Genomic DNA, 18217 nt, shown 5'->3' on the forward strand with positions numbered 1-18217 from the left:
CTTTGAACAACTCTGGAAACCACTAAACACTTCAAAAATGCAGCATCAGCCAGTAGAAATCAATCGGGAATGAACTGTGAAAGTAGTTGATGAGCCCTTTATATAGCACTGGTGGGTGGTTCTTCCTGCTGCTGAAGGCATGTTCAGCTGTGCAAGCTTAACAGAGGGCACTAGCTGGAGCATTGAGCTCCAAATTGGCAGTGTTGGTCAAAATTGGTGTGACACGCTGATTGACATTTAGATTTGCCTGCTCGGCATACTTACGGCAAACACTCCCTGTGTGCACGCTAACACCCTCATCGGAAGTGTGCACATGTGCTGTGGACATCCTTTTGTAAGCAAAACAACACTTGAAAAACTGGGTGCCAAGAAGCTGAATTTCAAAGTAGATCCCTTTCCAAGGAATATCTGTCTGTTCAGTTGTACATAAAGGTTCCCGAATCACTATTTGGAGAAGAGCAGGAAGTTCTCCTGATGTCCAGTTCAATATTCTTGCTTCAAGCAACACCACTATGGATTATACTAGCTGTGAGAGCAGATGTTTAGATGCTGAAATTAAAGGAAGAATAAAGGGGGAAAAAACTGGTCCACCATTGGAAAAACATCTTAATCCATTGGCTGCCTTTGCTAAGGTAGAAATGGGAGAGGCTATAAGAGGTGACACAAAAACAGGGAAAGAACACAAGTATGCAGAAAAGTGATGGAACTGCCTTGGCACCCAATTCCTGTAAAATGGCTGCTGAAGTGAAGGTGTGATTCATGAGGTAGTTGCAATAGAAGTTTCCATTCCATTCCTCAATAGCATCCTCGTTAATTAGCATTGCAGTATGTCTGGAAGGAGATTGAGGCAAGCCCGAGTTTACAGTTGACCATTACTGCAACCAACTGTGCCACACCTGTGCTGCATGGCAGCTGCAGCTGTCCTATGAGCAAGTAGTATTGCTGTGCATCTGTTTACTTGTTGAACTGGAACCTGTGTGCATAGCTATCTGCCAGTTGTTGCCAGTGTTATGACCGAGGCTGGAGAAATGCACTGTCTTTCTCTCATTCCACTTCTCCACGGGTCACAACATATATTTAAATGTTTTACCCAGCTAACCAATACAGCCAATTTGTATACTTTATTTTACTTTCAGAATAAAAATCTGCCAACCAGGTTTCTTTAAAATCAATAATTTTGTTGTTTAGTATTGAATAAGTCTTATTTCATAATAAGACGCAAACCTTTAACACACAGTTTGAAATATGAAAGTATTAACATATACCCTTCTAAAATAGCCTAACACACATCTGTTAAAGAGAGAAAATTTAAAGAAAAATGAAAAAAACTGGTTCTGCAGAGATCAACTTTAGGAAAAAATAGTTTGGCTAAGTTATTGTCAATTCTTGAAGAAAAAGGATAATATATGAAATGTTTCAAAAGATCTTTAGGTCTGGCGTCCAGGTACACACAGATGGCTGTCACTGGGATCTTTCTGGAGCAGTTCTTTTCATGTGACGTTGAGGATTAGTCCAGCAGGTGTTTCTGAAGAATCACTGCATCAGGGTTTCATCTATCATACTGGATTCTAAGGGCTTCTCAAAGAGGTGGAACAAGATGAGCTGGCTGCTTCTCTCAGCAGGTTGCAATTCCAAGTCAACTCTAAACAATATTCAAAAATGAAACAAATTCCTGAACCATAAACCCAGACATGTGACTTCTCTAAGTCCAAACAGGTTCATAGTCCATAAGGCTCTGGCTGTTTATTTAGTTTGAGACGTGACTTGCAGTTGCAGTAAATGTTTTTTAAAAAGTCCCAAGTGTCCTTCTATTGACCCTTTATAAAAAAAAAAGTCCAGCATCTCTTCTGGTATTTTCTATAGTCTTTTAGGCACAAGTCCTCAAAAAATATTAATAATGGAAGCACTTTCATAACACAGGTCGGTGTGACAATGCCTGAAAATATGGTTGGTGGCACCTTGGAAGAGGCAACCAACCAGGCTGTAGTTGGCTGATGATCACTGGCATGCCCTCTTTTATTTAGTACCACTGAAAATATGAGGTGCTTCTGAAGAAAATTCATGTTACAGTTAGTCAGATATCCAGCGGTACTATTAGGTCTGCCATTCCAATTTCCTTTGGAATGGGAATCATAGAATTGTTACAGCACAGAAGGAGGTCATTCAGCCGATCATGTCTGCAGCAGCTCTCCAAGTAAGCATTTCACCTAGTGCCACTCCCCTGCCTTCTCCCTATAACCCTGCACATTCTTCCTTTTCATATTACAGTCTAATTCTCTTCTGAATGTTTCAATTGAACCTGCCTCCACCATGCTCTCAGGCAGCGCATTCCAGACATTAACCACTCACTGCATGAAAAAGTTTTTCCTCATGTTGCTTTTCCTTCTTGTACCAATTACTTTAAATCTGCACCCTCTCGTTCTTCATTCTTTCACGGTGGGAACAGTTTCTGCTATGTACTCTGTCCAGACCCTTCATGATTTCAAATACCTCTATCAAATCACCTCTCAGCCTTAAGTAAAAAAGAAAGAGCTGGAAGAACTCAGCAGGTCAAGCAGCATCTGTGGAGAGTTAATGTTTTAAGTCTGTGGCCTTGCATCAGAACTGGCAAAGGTTAGAAAAGAATTAGGTTTAAGGAAAGAGAAGGTGTGTATGTGGGGTGGGGGTGAATTGGTGGGGAAGAAAACAAAAGGGAAGGTGTGTGATAGGGCAGAGGGCAGGACAGATTAAATAGGCCAGGGCAGGACAGATTAAATAAGCATTAGGCCAGAGAGAGCAGAGTAATGAGCAGCTCTGTCCAAAAGCACAAACATGAAAAACAGGCACATGGTTAAAAAATAAAATAAAAAAAGACCAGTCATGCTCTGAAATTATTGAACTCAATGTTGAGTCCACGAGGCTGTAGAGTACCTAATCGAAAGATGACGTGCTGCTCATCGAGCTTGCATTGATGTTCATTGGAACATTGCAGCAGGCCAAGAACAGAAATTAGGGCATGAGAGGGGGTGTGGCTGATGTTGAAATGGCAAGCAACCGGAAGCTCAGGGTCATGCTTTCGGATTGAGCGGAGGTGTTCCGCAGCCCCTCAGCCTTCTCTTCAAGAAAAACAGTCACAACTTCTCCAATCTATTTTCATAACTGAAGTTTCTCATCCCTGGAATCATTCTCGTGAATCTTTTCTGCACCTTCTCTACTGCCTTCACATCATTCCTATAGTATGGTTCCCAGTCCTGGATGCACTGCTCCAGCTGAGGCTCAACTAGTGTCTTATGTTCAACCATAACCTCCATGCACTAATTATCTGTTTGCAGACACAGATCTGCATCTACCAGAATCTCTCTGTTGATCCTCCTTTTCCAAATGCATCGGATAAGAGGATTCCAACTGGGAAACCCATCAGTAGCAATAATGAAAAGAAGGACAAAAAAATAACAAAAGCTCACAAGACTCTAAGGGCTGGATTTTCTCTGCAGGCTTTGTGACCAATGGAGGGTTCCGAGCCTGCACTTACTGGCAGCGTGCCCAATGGTGCAGTCTTCCCAGAGGAGCCCTCCTAATTGGCCATCTCCACATTTGCCGTCCTATTAAGAATGACAGGCGGGCTCTTGATGGTGCCGGCCCAGTCAGACGGCTGGCAGGTCTGGAGCCTTGAAGCCCCACTGGGTAAAGTGGACGTTGACGAGGATGGTCATGGACTGTGAGGGCATCTCAACATGGAGGCCCCTCGAAGCAAAAGGGAAACCCCTCCAGGTGCATAGTTTGGACCGTGAGTGCAGTATTTTCTGCCAGTGGCCCCCTCTTTGGGGAACGGAACCTCTGGCTCCGATGGCCACCCCTCCCCCCAAAAGCCTGCCACAGGGAGATGGCGGCCTTCACGTACGGGGGATGGGGGCCACTCTGCTGGCAGCAAAATGCTGGCGCGCCCACAAAATTGGAGGTAATTGGGTCCATTATCAACTTAATCGGCTGCCCATCTCCGTGGTGCGAGCAGCCGATCCAGGTCCCCAACATTCGATAGGAAACTTCTCCAGTGGCCAGAATACGTCAGTAGACACCCCGATGCTGCTTCCCTCTATTTTCCTGACTCCACCGCCACCTTCAAACCTGCAATCATGAGGTCGTGAAAGTTCATCCCTGAGTGTCGGCAGAAAGAGAAAGGAAGGAAAATGGTGTAGAGATGGCTTTTAAACTGTTGAATGAATCTTCTTGCGAGGCCCTTTAAACTTACTGCTATTTAATATACCATCACTATACTATTCACCATCTAATAACCCTGGGTACCAAAGTCAACTTTATATCATTATGAAGCTCCCACATGTTTCAGACAGGAACATCTGCCAAAAATGTGTGTCCTGGTAACATAGGAACTGGAACACACCATTGAGCCCCTCGAGTCTGTTCTGCCATTCAGTGAGATCATGGCTGATATGTGACCAAACTCTACATACACACCTTTGCCCCATATCCCTTAATACCTTTGGATAACAAAAATTTATCGATCTCAGATTTAAAATTTATAGTTGATCTAGCATCAGTTACTGTTTGAGGAAGAGAGTTCCAAACTTCGATCACCCTTTGTGTGTAGAAGTGTTTCCTAGGCCTTAATTTTCAGGAGTCAGGACTGTTCCCCTAGGGGTAAGAAGTCACTCTTTGGGATTTTGACCCGGGCACCCTGGGTCAAATTGACATGGAGGCAGGTTCCCTGTCCAATTAAAGATGGCAGGCGGGCTCTTGAAGCTGAAGGGCCAATCAGTGGCCAGCCAACTTGAGAGGAGCAGCAGCCAAAAGTAGATGGTAAGTAACTGAGAGGGTGCTTCAACAAGAATGTACCCTCTCACCAACTTTTTAAAAATGTAAATAAAAACAGAACAAGCAGCCAGGCCACAACTGTTGAGGATGGGGGTGAGGAGAATCCCTCTACAGGCAGCCTTTGGCTGCACCCGCACCCAGACAGGCAGAGAGGGCCTGTATGTCTGCCTATAGCGCTGGCCTGCTGCTGGGCACGTACTTCCAGACAGAGGTAAACTGCCCTTCCATCGCATTGGGAAACTGGACGCTGACTGGAAAATCCCAGTCGGCCTTCTTTAAATGCCATTAACAAGGCTCTTAATGAGCCTAATTGACTGACCACCTCGTGGGGGCGGGCAGCCCTGCCAGGCGCCAAACCTGCCTCCACTAAAATGACCAGCACCAGTATTTTCGGGCCCCGCCCATCTCTGTTCCTGACCTCGGTGGGTCTCGCGCATTCTGCCACGAATTTCACTCCTGGCTCTAATTTTTAAACTATGCCCCCTAGTCTTAGCTTCCCCAACCAGCAGAAATAGTTTCTATCAAGCCTATTTGTTCCCCTTGATATCTTTGTATAGCTGAAGAATGTATGATCTCTACCCCCTTTTATAGTCCTCTAGATATAAACACCAGCATTGCAGTAATCTTTTTGATTATTTTCTCTACCTGTTCATGACATTTTAATGATCTATGTACCAGGACCCCCCCCCCGCCCCCACCCCAAGTCTCTTTGGAACTCCGGTGTTTCTAGCTTTTCACCATTTCGAAAGTACCATATTCTATCCTATTTAAGCTTAAAGTGAATGACTTAACATTTGCCTACATTGAAAGCCATTTGCCACTGTTTTGCTCATTCACTTAATCTATCAATATCTCTTTGTAATTTTATGCTTCCATCTACACTAACAGTGCTGCCTACCTTTGTGTCATTGGCAAATTTGAATATGTGCCTTTCTATCCCATCATATAAGTTGTTAATAAATATGGTGAATAGTTGAGGCTTCGCTGCAGAACACTACTAGTCACACTGCCAAATAGAGGCATGCAGTTATACAGCACAGAAATAAGCCCTTTGGCCCATTGTGTCTGCTGGCCATCAAGCACCTATCTATTCCAATCCCATTTTCTAGCACTTGGCCCATGGCTTTGTATGCTATGGCATTTCAAGTGCTCATCTAGATATTTCTTAAATGTTTTGAGGGTTCCTGCCTCTACACCCCTTCAGGTAGTGTGTTCCAGATTCCAACCACCCTCTGGGTGAAAACATTTTTCCTCTAATCCCGTCTAAACCTCCTGCCCCTTTCCTTAAATCTATGCCCCCTGGTTATTGACATCTCCGTTGAGGGAAAAAGTTTCTTCCTATCTACGCCCCTCATAATTTTGTATACTTCAATCAGGTTTCCCCTTAACCTTCTCTGCTGTAAGGAAAATAACCCTAGCCTATCCAGTCACTCTTCATAGCTGAAATGCTCCAGCCCAGGCAACATCCTGGTGAATCTCCTCTGCACCCTCTCCAGTGCAATCACATCCTTCCTATAGTGTGGCGACCAGAACTGCACACAGTACTCCAGCTGTGGCCTAACTAACGTTTTATACAGCTCCATCATAACCTCCCTGCTCTTATATTCTATGCCACGGATAATAAAGGCAAGTATCCCATATGCCTTCCTAACCACCTTATCTACCTGTGCTGCTGCCTTCAGTGATCTATGGACAAGTACACCAAGGTCCCTCTGACCCTCTGTACTTCCTAGGGTCCTACCACCCATTGTATATTCCCTTGCCCTGTTAGTCCTCCCAAAATTCAGCACCTCACACTTCTCAGGATTAAATTCCATTTGCCATTGCTCTGCCTATCTTACCAGCCCATCTATATCATCCTGTAATCTAAGGCTTTCCTCCTCACTATTTACGGCAGCACCAATTTTTGTGCCATCTGCGAACTTATTGATCATACCTCCTATATTCACATCTAAATCACTACAAACAGCAAGGGTCCTGGCACCGATCCCTGCGGTCCACCACTGGTCACGGGCTTCCAATCGCAAAAACAACCCTCGACCATCACCCTCTGCCTCCTTCCACTAAGCTAATTTTGGATCCAATTTGCCAAATTGCCCTGGATCCCATGGGCTCTTACCGTCTTAACCAATCTCTCATGCGAGACCTTATCACAACCCCTTACTGAAGTCCATGTAGACTACATCAACTGCTTTACCCTCATCTACACATCTAGTCACCTCCTCTAAAAAGTCAATCAGGTTTGTTAGACATGATCTCCCCCGACAAAGCTATGCTGACTATACTTGATTAATCCCTGCCTCTCCAAGTGGAGATTAATCCTGTCCTCAGAATTTTTTTCCAATAGTTTCCCTACCACTGATGTTAGACTCACTGGCCTGTAATTACCTGGTTTATCCCTGCTACCCTTCTTGAATAATGGTTCAACTTTCGCGGTCCTCCAGTCCTCTGGCACCTCTCCTGTGGCCAGAGAGGATTTGAAAATTTGTGTCAGAACCCCTGCTATCTCCTTCCTTGCCTCACATAGCAGCCTAGGATACATCTCATCTGGGCCTGGTGATTTATCCACTTTTAAGCCCACTAAAACCACTAATACCTCCTCCCTATCAATGCTAATTTGTTCAAGTATATCACAATCCACCTCCCTGATCTCTACACCTACATTGTCTTTCTCCATCGTAAATACAGATGAAAAGTAATCATTTAAAACCTCACCTACGTCCTCTGGCTCCACACAGATTGCCTGTTTGGTCCCTAATGGGCCCTACTCTTTCCCTGGTTATCCTCTTGCCTTTAATAATACTGAAATAAATAGTCACATATGAGTGGATTTATTGCTGTTAAACTTACACATACGTATATATGATACAGAGCATTAACAATGAAGGAATAGTTAAACCAATATTTTGAACAAAAGTACAAAAGTCAAAGAAGAAAACATAGCTTTGATTTTTTTTCAACATGTATATATTTTATCAACTACCTGCAGGTTCTCCATGGCCAGATGTTGGATAAAGCTGTACACTCAGCCTCAATAATATGCCTTAATAATGATATTCCTTCCCAGTTCCTTATTCTGAAAAGTCAGAACAGCAATGGGGATTAGAAAAATTCTAAGATGTGTTTCACAGACAAAACACAAGTGCTGAAAAGTCTTGAGTGTTTGAATTTCAGTCTTGTCTGACACTCAGCTTTTGCAACACGTTGCTGGAAGCCTAGTTGCACAACACACTGGTGTACAAATGCATTACCAGAGAATGGGAAGACTCGGGTTTGAGCCCACAACTACCAAACCCGTGCATTTTCCAAACCCAGCCAGAATGTGGGAAGAGAGCAAAGGAACAGGGAATGTGAGAAATAAGGGACAAAAATATATGTGGATGTGGGAGGGAAAACACAGTTTAAAAAATCTGTAGGTCATTTTCAATGTGAGTTGAATCAGTTCTCAGGTGATTGCGCTGGAGCGATCTCAATTCAAGAGCGGAGCAGGAAACACATACACCATAGGAGAAAAGAGCTGCAGGAGAGGTCACTTTATTGTGAAAGATAAACAGTTCAGTTCTTGCTTTAGCTCCCAACTGGTGGACAATGTACAAGACAACACTTCACAAAAAGTGAGTAAACTTTTTTTAACATATACCTTAATAAATGAAACTTAATACAGTTGGGTCAAAAGTACTGCAACCTGTAGGCTAAAATTTAAGCACTTTAAAAATAAAAATAAAATAGGTCATTTCAAAATGGGCCATACACAATATCCTGCCAAAATAATGTCACTGGAAAATGATGCTGCAGCATTTGCCTTTATGCAGTAGTAAAACAAACTTCAAATTGTGATTTGGGTGACAAATGAAGAGCTGAAGATAGGAAGATCATCCTTAAAACATTGGAAGGATGGAAATAAATAACACCCCTTTAGGAACAAGGATTATAGGGATGGTGTGTGAAAGGATAAAAATATATTTCAGCCTTGTTTGTACATGGTTTGTAATAAGATTTACTGAAATTTTCCTCAGGAGTATGACAGCCAAGAGAAAGGTCCTTACTTAGGGGAATTTTGACTTGCATGAGAATCTGCCGTTTCTAAATAAACAAAGAACAAAAACAGTATTAGAGGAAATAGTTGCATTGATGGTGTTGTAATTCATTACCATTTTATCTGAAAACTTCAACAACAACTTGTATTTAAATAGTGCCTTTAACATAGTAAATATCCCAAGGTTTAACACAGGAGCCTTAGAAAACAAAATTGGACATTAAGGCATATAAGATATTAGGCCAGTTGACAAAAAGCTTGGTCACAGAGGTAGGTTTTAAGGAGTGTCTTAAAAGAGGAATAGAGATGGAGAGGTTTAGTGAGGGAATTCCAGAGCTTGGGGCCTTGGCAGCTGAAGGCATGGCTGCAATGGTATAGTGATTAAAATCGGGGATGCTCAAGAGGTCAGAATTGGATGAGCGCAGATATCTCATATGGTTGTGCGGCTGGAGCAGGTTACAGAGAGAGGGAGGGGTGAGGCCATGGAGGGATTTGAAAACAAGGATGAAAATTTTAAAATTGAGGTGTTGCTTAACTGGGAGCCAGTGTAGGCCAGAAAGTATAGGGGTGATGGGTGAACGGGACTTGGTGCGAGTTAGGATATGAGCAGCAGAGTTTTGGATGGCCTCAGGTTTATGAAGGGTGGAAGATGGCAGGCCAGCTCGGAGTGCGTTGCAATAGTCAAGTCTAGAGGTAACAAAAGCACGGATAACAGTTTCAGCAGCAGATGACCTGACACAGGGATGGAGTTAGGCCATGTTATAGAGTTAGAAATTGGCAGTCTTCATGATGGCACGGATATGTGAAAATTGAAAGTAACTCAGCCAGTCAAAATAAAAACAAAGTGCAGGTCTGTCAGCAGAAAGAAAAATGATAGGCTAAGGTTTTAGAAAAGCTTCATTAGACACCTGAAACATTTACTTTAAAAAAAAATTGAATGCTAATAGACATGCTGCATACTTCCAGCATTTTCTGTTTTTATTTCAGAATTCCAGTATTTGCTGTTTTCTTTTTATCACCTTAGGTAATGTAGACAGACATTAACCTTCTTTGAAGAGAGTTAAGAATCAGAATCAGAGATGGAAAAAACCTAACAAAATATTTTTATATGGTAGTGCAGTTCTTTGGTGAATCTATATGCAATCATATTCAGTTACATGATTCCCACATGGAACATTCCTGATCTCAGACGTAGCTTTGGGCAAATTGCACAATGAAGATTAGATACTGTCCCAGGAGGAAATAAAAAAATAGGATCAGAGGAAGAATCATCTCAGGTTTCAGGCACACACTTCATAGTGGTAGCTTAGTATAGGTAGATTTCTGGACCTAGAATAGCATTCAGACACATTGACTTTTGGTCAGTCTGTTTAGTGCCCACAAAATATAGAGGTCTGTCGCAAAAGACTAAAACTCACTTATGCACCGATAAAGTTGTGGCTGCGCAATTTACTATTTGGAAGCTCTGGCTTTTCTGCTTAGAGGAGCAAATTAGAGTTGCAAAGGGCTTTATCATACTAAAAATTCGCAGTGTGCAAATATATCACCACTGACCTTAAAAGCTGAGACAATGCGGATGCAGAGCAGCATAGTAGCAAGGGTTGAAATGAAAGCTTGGAGACTTGAGCATGTATCCCAGGGTATAATTTTTTCTTAGACAAGAGAGGCAAAGCTAGCCCTAATCTCTCACAGTTCTAATTTTTCCTGGTTCTGATGAAAGGTTATTGATCTAAAACGTTAACTGTTTCTATCTCCACAGATGCTGCCTAATCGGCTGGGTATTTCCAACATTCGTAGTGTTTTGCTTTTGTGATTGTGAAAGGCAATCTGCTTTACACTGCGCCTGAGTTTCTTTTCCATTTCGTGCTTCTTCCCAAGCCAAATTTATACCATCCCAGTCGCTCGCGTTTACAATGAAGATTCTTCTGTATCACTGTATGTGCTGGGGGTTGATGGGGTGGGATCTTTCACTTATTTTTCTCTGAGAGGGAGAAAAATTTAATCAGAATGTCTCCTACTGACCTGCTTTGTGTGCTTTTTAGTGGGTTGACCAAGGAGTGGCATTTATTTGCAGCATACTTGGAAATAGCAATCAGCTTAATGATCCTACTGCCTTGATTTAAATATGTAGCATGACTGCTCAAGGAGAAGAAGAGGTATTTAGGGAAGATAAATAGGAAATATAATAATATCACAACAAATTGACGGAGATATTTCCCCCATCCTTATATTAACGTTCTTCAGATTTTCTCCAGCCATGGCTAATAACCTAGTCTTCGGGCTCTGCGAATGTTAATATGTAAGTGACCACAAGAGTACATGGTTGATGACACCAGTACGCCATCCCCAAAGCACTGCTGAAGAGGGACAGTGCTGCTCACGCATCCATCAGCACCATCATCGAACACACCATTGGCATGCTGAAAATGTGGTTCCGCTGCCTTGACTGGTCTGGAGGGGCTCTTCAGTAGGTGCCACAAATAATCATTATCTGCTGTGCCTTGCACAACCTTGCAATTAGACAGGGCAACATTCTGCAGGAACAGGAGGATAGGCAGGCCTCCTCAGATGAGGAAGACTATGAAGAAGGTGAGAAAGGACAACGATGCCATTATAGATATGAGAGACATGCAAGGGAGTTCAGGGAGAACCTCTTATTTGCACATTTCGGCCAATAATAAGCCACTTCATCAAGGAACGTTGGGAGGAGAAACATAAACATTTCCCACACCTCTTCGCATAAGCCTGAGGTCTTGTTCTTTGCTGCAGTCTTAAAGAATCTTTGTTGCACTTTGATGTGACTGGCAGGTGAAATCTTTTATGGGCTACGATGGATGCAAATACACACCATTGCAAGCAATGTTAAGTTGTGACCGCAGAACCACAAAAGTAAAGCATGTCAGTAGTGGAAAAAGTGAATGACCATCAATCAACAAACAGCCATCATTGAAGACTGAAGGCTCAAATAGCAATGAGAAATGGACACTGGGCATTTTCTGAGATGCTTTGCAAGCATCAATGTGTTCCTGCCATAGGCCTCCAATGAACATTTTTGTTTTCAGCTGAAACCAAGCAAATGATTTACAAGAGTGCATCATATGTTAAAGTACATAAAGGTGTATTGAAACTTATTGAACAGTTGCATACTATTCGCAGCACCCGTGCCACCTTTTTGCTCAAAACTGTTCCTTTTTAGGCTGTGTTTGCTAACAACACAACCGCTAGGTGGCGCAGTACTTGCACATGTGCAAACGCAGGCTATTCAACTGGAATGTCAGTGTCTGCGACATTCAGGCAGCTGCCAGGATTCAAGATGGCACTACTCAATTTATCACAGGAAATGCTTATGGCTAGATCGATGTAGCAAACTAACCTTACATTAAGTTGGATGGAAGCCCAGTAATATGCTACGTAGTTATAGGATACTAACTGTAATCCTCAGATCCATTTAATATTCCAGTAATCCTATTAAATACAAAAGAATTTTATGATGGAATTTCCATTGGAAGATAGTGAATTGACATCCCGATCGATGCAAAAGAAAATCGGGCAGAGTATAAAATGTGCTGCCAATTCGTTATGTGATTTGTTTATGTGACTGACCAGGACTGATTTCACCTGAACGCAGCTACTAGCTCCTGCCCCACTGGCCACTCTCCCCCCTTGGCAACTCGCTATCTTCCCCTCTCCCTCCTCCCCACTGGCCACTTCCCCCCACTTAGCCTCTTGCTCCAGACCTCGCTGCTCCCCCCCACTTCCCTGGCTGATTGTTCCCCGCTTGCTCGCACCCCACCCCTCCAACCACTGGTTATAGGCCGCGCTGCTTCCCTCCTCTCAGCCACTCGCTCCCACGTTTGATGGTTCTCCATGCGCCGTCCGAAGAAGCAAGGCTGTCCGCTAGGGGTGATGGGCGACGTAGGAGCGAGTGGCCGAGAGCAGGGAAGTGGCACAGCTTCGAGCTAGCGGCTGGAGGGGGGCGCGGGGAAGCGAGAGCGAGCAGCCGGAGAGCAGGGTGGTGTGAAGCGAAGAGCGGGGAACAATCAACCAGGGGAGTGGGTGGAGCAGCGAGGTCTGGAGCAAGCGGCTGAGGTGAGGAAGCATCGAGGCCTGGAGCGAGTTGCCGAGGGGGGAGAGCTTCTGCCTCAAAGTCTCCCGTTCAGCCGCTCCCTCCAGACCAGTGGGGGGCAGGATACCCGATGACGCTTTATCGTGCATGCGTGAAGATGGGCCAGGCGTGGATACGCGATGACGTTGGCGCTGCGTGATGACATCATCCTGCGCATGCGCCACTTAGTCCTGGCCAGATGTAGGCTGCGCATGTGCGCATCTTTGAGCACTCTGATGACATCAGCGGGCTGCTACATTGTCAGGAGTCACTTTGTTTTTTTTAATGCCTTCTGCCACTACGTCTAGGTGCTACCCCAACATTAGCAGCTGAGGTGGAGGCAGTCTGCTCAGTTACTACCCCACTGCTGTGGATGACTGTGGCAGGTGTCCTATGGAGGAACAGGAACTTGATGGCTCCATCCTACTGGGCGTCTGCAGCAATGGTGCTTGAGTATCCCCATGTGCTCGCCTGCTGGAGTTAAGAGGGTCAATGTCAGCGGTGGGAGGATAAGACGCTGCTTACCCTAGGAAGTGTCCTGAGAGAAAGGCCCCGGCGCAGCTGGCACATGCTCCTCTTCCATCTGTGTGCACAATGGCACCTGCCTGTTTCCTTGAGGGGAAGGAGCACCTGTAGGGAGGTCCAGGTTCCTTGTCCCCCTCTTGCTTTGATTCTGCTGCTTGGAGTCCATGGCAACAGCGATGGAGTACAGGTCAGATCACATATGGCTCGAGTGCTCAACCAGACGCGCCACAGAGCTCGCCAAATTCTCGACTGAGGAAGCCATATGCTCAAATGCCTGGGACATGGCAGACGTCATCGCTTGCATGCACTCCTCCATGGCTTTGCTACACATCCAGCAGACTTCTCGTAGCATCATGAGCATGGGGCTGAGCAGGGGCCTGTCCCCAGCAGTGCTCCGATTGTCAGGAGACCCAACTGGCACATGCTCCCCCAGCTGCTGGGACGTGTCTGTGTCGAGCACACTATCTTGTGACCAGATTCTAACCTTAATCCCCCCCGCAGACCATGTGGATATATCTGCACTGGTGGATGTGGAAGAAGAGGCAGGTGATGGTGCATCCTCTTGGGCATTGTCTTCCTCTTCCTCCCCAGAGGAGGAGTCATGGGCTTCACATCTTTCAGACACTCGAGTGCGGGCACCTGCAGTGGAGACACGAACAGAGGCACATTAAGCATCAGCTGCGCATGAGTTCAGCCACTTTTGGTGCGTGTGCACACATGGCTGCCAGACTGAAGATAACACTTCATCCTTATGGCTTGAGGATTCTACCTCGCCATCTGATATTGCCCTGCCTCTCTCCTCTCTCGCAATTGGTGCAGCCTCTTCAGCTGGTGTCAAGACTCTAAAGTCATCAACGCCCGCTCCTTGTCTTGGCTAACTCGTGCTGGTTGTGGGTGTGTTTGTCCTACAGGAGACAGTACAGAATGAATGAGCATCACAACTGTAAACATGCATTGACATCACTCATTCAGGACTGGGTTTTGCGTGACATATCCAAGCACATCAACAATGCCAATCATCAACTTGGCACAAAATCATTTATTATATGGCACCAAGGCTGCTCATGAAATCCAGTGCATGTCTTGTTTTCCCTCTGTCTTAAAGAGATGGAGCCAGGGTGAAAAACAATGGAGCAGCTTCGCCAAGACCACATACCCTCGCCGATCTGAGCAAGTTATTGATGCACTTGCAACACTGTACTACAAGTGACCCCACAGTTCGAGAACTCCTCTGCTACCTCCATCCAGGCCGCTTTGGTCAGGCAGGAGGCTCTTCACACTCCATCTGCAGGGAAGAGGATCTCGCACCTTTCCTGACGACTTGGAGGAGAACCTACAGGGAGAACCTGCACTGAACCATCGGGGGGATGCTGCCTGCTGGATGACATATTCTTTTGTGTTGCTGCAGAAATAAAGTAAATGATGTGAAGTTGGTGCTGGATCACAAAAATTAAGGGAGGACAATGCATTTTGGATTTATTTCAAGCTTGATTTCAGGTTCCTATGCAGAGCCCTGCATGACAAGAATGCTTCTGTTCCTTGAGGCTGCAAGCACAGAATGTTTTATAACCGTGGCAATCATGGTGCTTGGCCAAGGGATGGCGGGTTCCACCAATGAAAGGCCATCCCTGCTGCTGAATCCCACGTGTCCCCCGTGCTCATCGTACACGGCTCATTTAAATATTAAATTGCGCGGAAACAGGGAAAACTGGCGGAAGCGGAAGTTATGCCACCTTCCGGTCTTGCCATCGGGAATGCCGCAGGACTCATGAAATCCTGGCCGTAGTGTGCATCAACTAACTAGGATTGGATGAGAGCTAGAGGATGCTACAGAGGCAGAAAACTGCAGGGCTGTTGATTCTGATTCGGAGGGGATTCGAGGATGCTCAAAGGAAACCATTGCCAGAGGGAACAGCTCATATACCCAAAAGTTACATCACACTGGTGCCAACAAGTTGAGAAATGCCTGTCCTGTCACAGGTATATTGGTCTACTCCATCATTGAGCGACTAAGGAGATACTTTGGAAAAAATATGAAGAACCAAATTACAAATTACAAATTACAATTACACTGCTGCTGTTAGAATAAATATGTCTCTGTAGCAACTCCATAATAAAAAATGGTTCAATCTTTAGTGTTTTGGAATAAAACCGTGTGTCTTTTGCTCTTAAATTCAATAATTAATGTGATCAAACTGGCCAACCTATGAACATCTTACCTTGTTGTTGAAACATTGGAGATTAACATGAGTGCCCAGATAAGACAGTGCAGAGTGGAAATGATCAAACTGTGAATTGAGAAAAGACAGATTCAAGTTGATTAGAAAAGAGTGAAGGAACAGCACAGGGCAAAAGGGAAAATGGATTGAAAAGCAAAAGAAGACAATGTAAAAGATAGAGGACCAGAATGGGATAAAGGATACGAGATGGCAAAGTTTAGGAATTCACTAATAAATATGGTATTTGAGACACCAGGGTTAGTAGTTGTCACAACTGACTCCTGGCAAACTGATAATTCTTTTGAGTCCAACGAACAGGTTCTTAAAAATTTCTAACATATGGAAAAAGTATATTTTCAAAAAATAAGGAAGGATAAATGCGCATTAAAATACATACTTTTGATTTATAATTGTATTGATAAAGAGTGTCACATTATATTGTATATGACACATTTTATATTATCAGTAGGGATTATATACTGAGCAGTGTGGCACCTGTATGCGATTCTTTTGGCAATTTGTGCCGCTACTACATATTTTCCTCTGAGGAGGGAGAAGAAGAGCTGATTGCTTGGCTCTTTTTATCCCATCCTTGTTATGTAGCCTTGTTTGTATTTGTGCTTTTGTAAGATATGTTGTTGCTGCAGTTTTTAGTTATTGGTCATAATCCAGTTTGATGAGCACTTTACAAGCAGCTGAAGTGATAGGCAAAAGTCAACTCAAGGGGTTAATTTTAACCCAAGCCACCTGGGTGCTGACAGTTCATGATTTAACCGGTTCTCCTAAAGCAGGCAGCAAGGCCACCCAGCCAAAGCCGACGCATTCCATTTTTTACACATACATGTTATATCCCAATAACACTATCGGGACGTTGACGGTAATTTTAACTTGGCGCCCTGAGTGGGAAGCCACAGTTAATTTCCCGACAGGCCAGCCTGATGGGGAAGAGAATCAGGGCTGGAAGAGCCCCAGAAACAGACATTTTTTTTAAACACTTTTTTAAAACTTCCCTTATGTGTCCAGGAGGAACAGGAGTGCTCTCCGGGCTCCACTGCCATGGACTCTCACCCCCCACTTCTCAATCATGGGACACCCCCGCACCCCTCCCCCCACCCAGAGGACAGCTCCAGCAGTCGACCTCGCCACTTGCCGGGTCTTGGTGGGCATACTCCGGGGAGGGTTGTTTTCTATCATCTCGCCTCAATTTCCCATCCAGATCAGAACATTTAATATATCCCAGGCCTCATTTCTGGAGCAACATGGGAGTTATAACTCATATGGCTACTCACCCATTTCATCCAGTTTAATTTGGAATAGATTCAGTGGGATATCAATGACATCAGGCCAGCCTATGGAGTTAACACGATCAGTTCCAGGGATGAGGAATTAGAGTTATATAGCGAGACTGGAAAATCTGGGGTTGCTCTCTTTAGAGCAGAGAAGGCTAACAGGAAATTTAATTGTGGTGTTTAAAAGCATGAAGGGTTTAGATGGAGTAAATAAAGAGAAACTGTTTCCAATGGCTGAAGGGTTGATAACCAGAGGGCACAGATTTAAGGTGACTGAAAAAAGAACCAGAGGTGACATGAGGAAAAACTTTTTTATGCAATGAGTGGTTAGGATTTGGAATCTACTGCCTGATTGGTGGATACAAATTCAATAGTCGCCTTTAAAATGGTATTGGATAAATACTTGAAGTAGAAAACATTGCAGGGCTATGGGAAAAGAGTGGGGGAGTTGGCCCGCCTGGATTGCTCATCAAAAGAGCTGGTGAAGACTCGATGGGCTGAATGGCCTCCTTTTGTGATAAAGATACAGAAAATCTCCCAGGAATACTAGGGAACCAAGGGATTCCTTTTGTGCTGCACTGTTCTATAATTCTAACCTGGAGTACATCTGGATCCTGATGGACTTCATCCTCGGGTCTTAAGTGGTTAATGAGATAGTTGATGCGTCCTAATTTTCCAAAGTACCCTACATTTGGGGAAGGTTCCATTAGATTGGAAAATAGTGAATGTAACTCCTTTATTCAAAAAGGGAGGGAGACAGAAAGCAGGAAACTACAGGCCAGTTAGCTTAACATCTGTCTTAGGAAAAATACTAGAAGCTATTATTAAAAACGTTATAGCAGGGCACTTGGAAAAATTCAAGGTAATCAGGCAGAGTCAGCATGGTTTTATGAAAGTGAAATCATATTTAACCAGTTTATTGGAGTTCTTTGAGGGAGTTACATGTGCTGTGGATAAAGCGGAACCGGTGGATGTATTGCAGTTGATTTCCAGAAGGCATTTGATAAGGTGCCACATCAAAGGTTATTGCAGAAAATAAAAGCTCATGGTGTAGGGGGTAACATATTGGCATGGATAGAAGATTGGCTAGCTATCAGGAAACAGAGAGTAGGCATAAATGGCTCATTTTCTGTGATCTGTGCTGGGGCCTCAACTTTTTATAATACATATAAATGATGAAAGGACCGAAGGTATGGTTGCTACATTTGCTAATGACACAAAGATAGGTAGGAAA

General features: G+C 44.2%; 1 protein-coding gene across 2 annotated transcripts in view; it reads right to left on the minus strand.

Annotated features, from left to right (window-relative positions):
• Positions 1-8327: 8327 nt before the first annotated feature.
• rnaset2l (ribonuclease T2, like) overlaps positions 8328-18217 on the minus strand; it is a 52443-nt gene continuing 42553 nt past the window's right edge. Inside the window, exons 9-10 of one of the 2 annotated variants that reach the window (XM_068019162.1) lie at positions 15695-15763; positions 8328-8892 (exon numbers count right to left, since the gene is read on the minus strand). In XM_068019162.1, coding sequence (XP_067875263.1) covers positions 8725-8892; positions 15695-15763 — 237 coding nt within the window. In that variant the 3' untranslated portion in view covers positions 8328-8724. The remainder of the gene's footprint in view (positions 8893-15694; positions 15764-18217) is intronic. The other variant, XM_068019163.1, reaches the window with a different exon arrangement.

This window comes from Heterodontus francisci, chromosome 40 (assembly GCF_036365525.1).
Source record: "Heterodontus francisci isolate sHetFra1 chromosome 40, sHetFra1.hap1, whole genome shotgun sequence".
Taxonomy (NCBI): Eukaryota; Metazoa; Chordata; class Chondrichthyes; order Heterodontiformes; family Heterodontidae; genus Heterodontus; species Heterodontus francisci.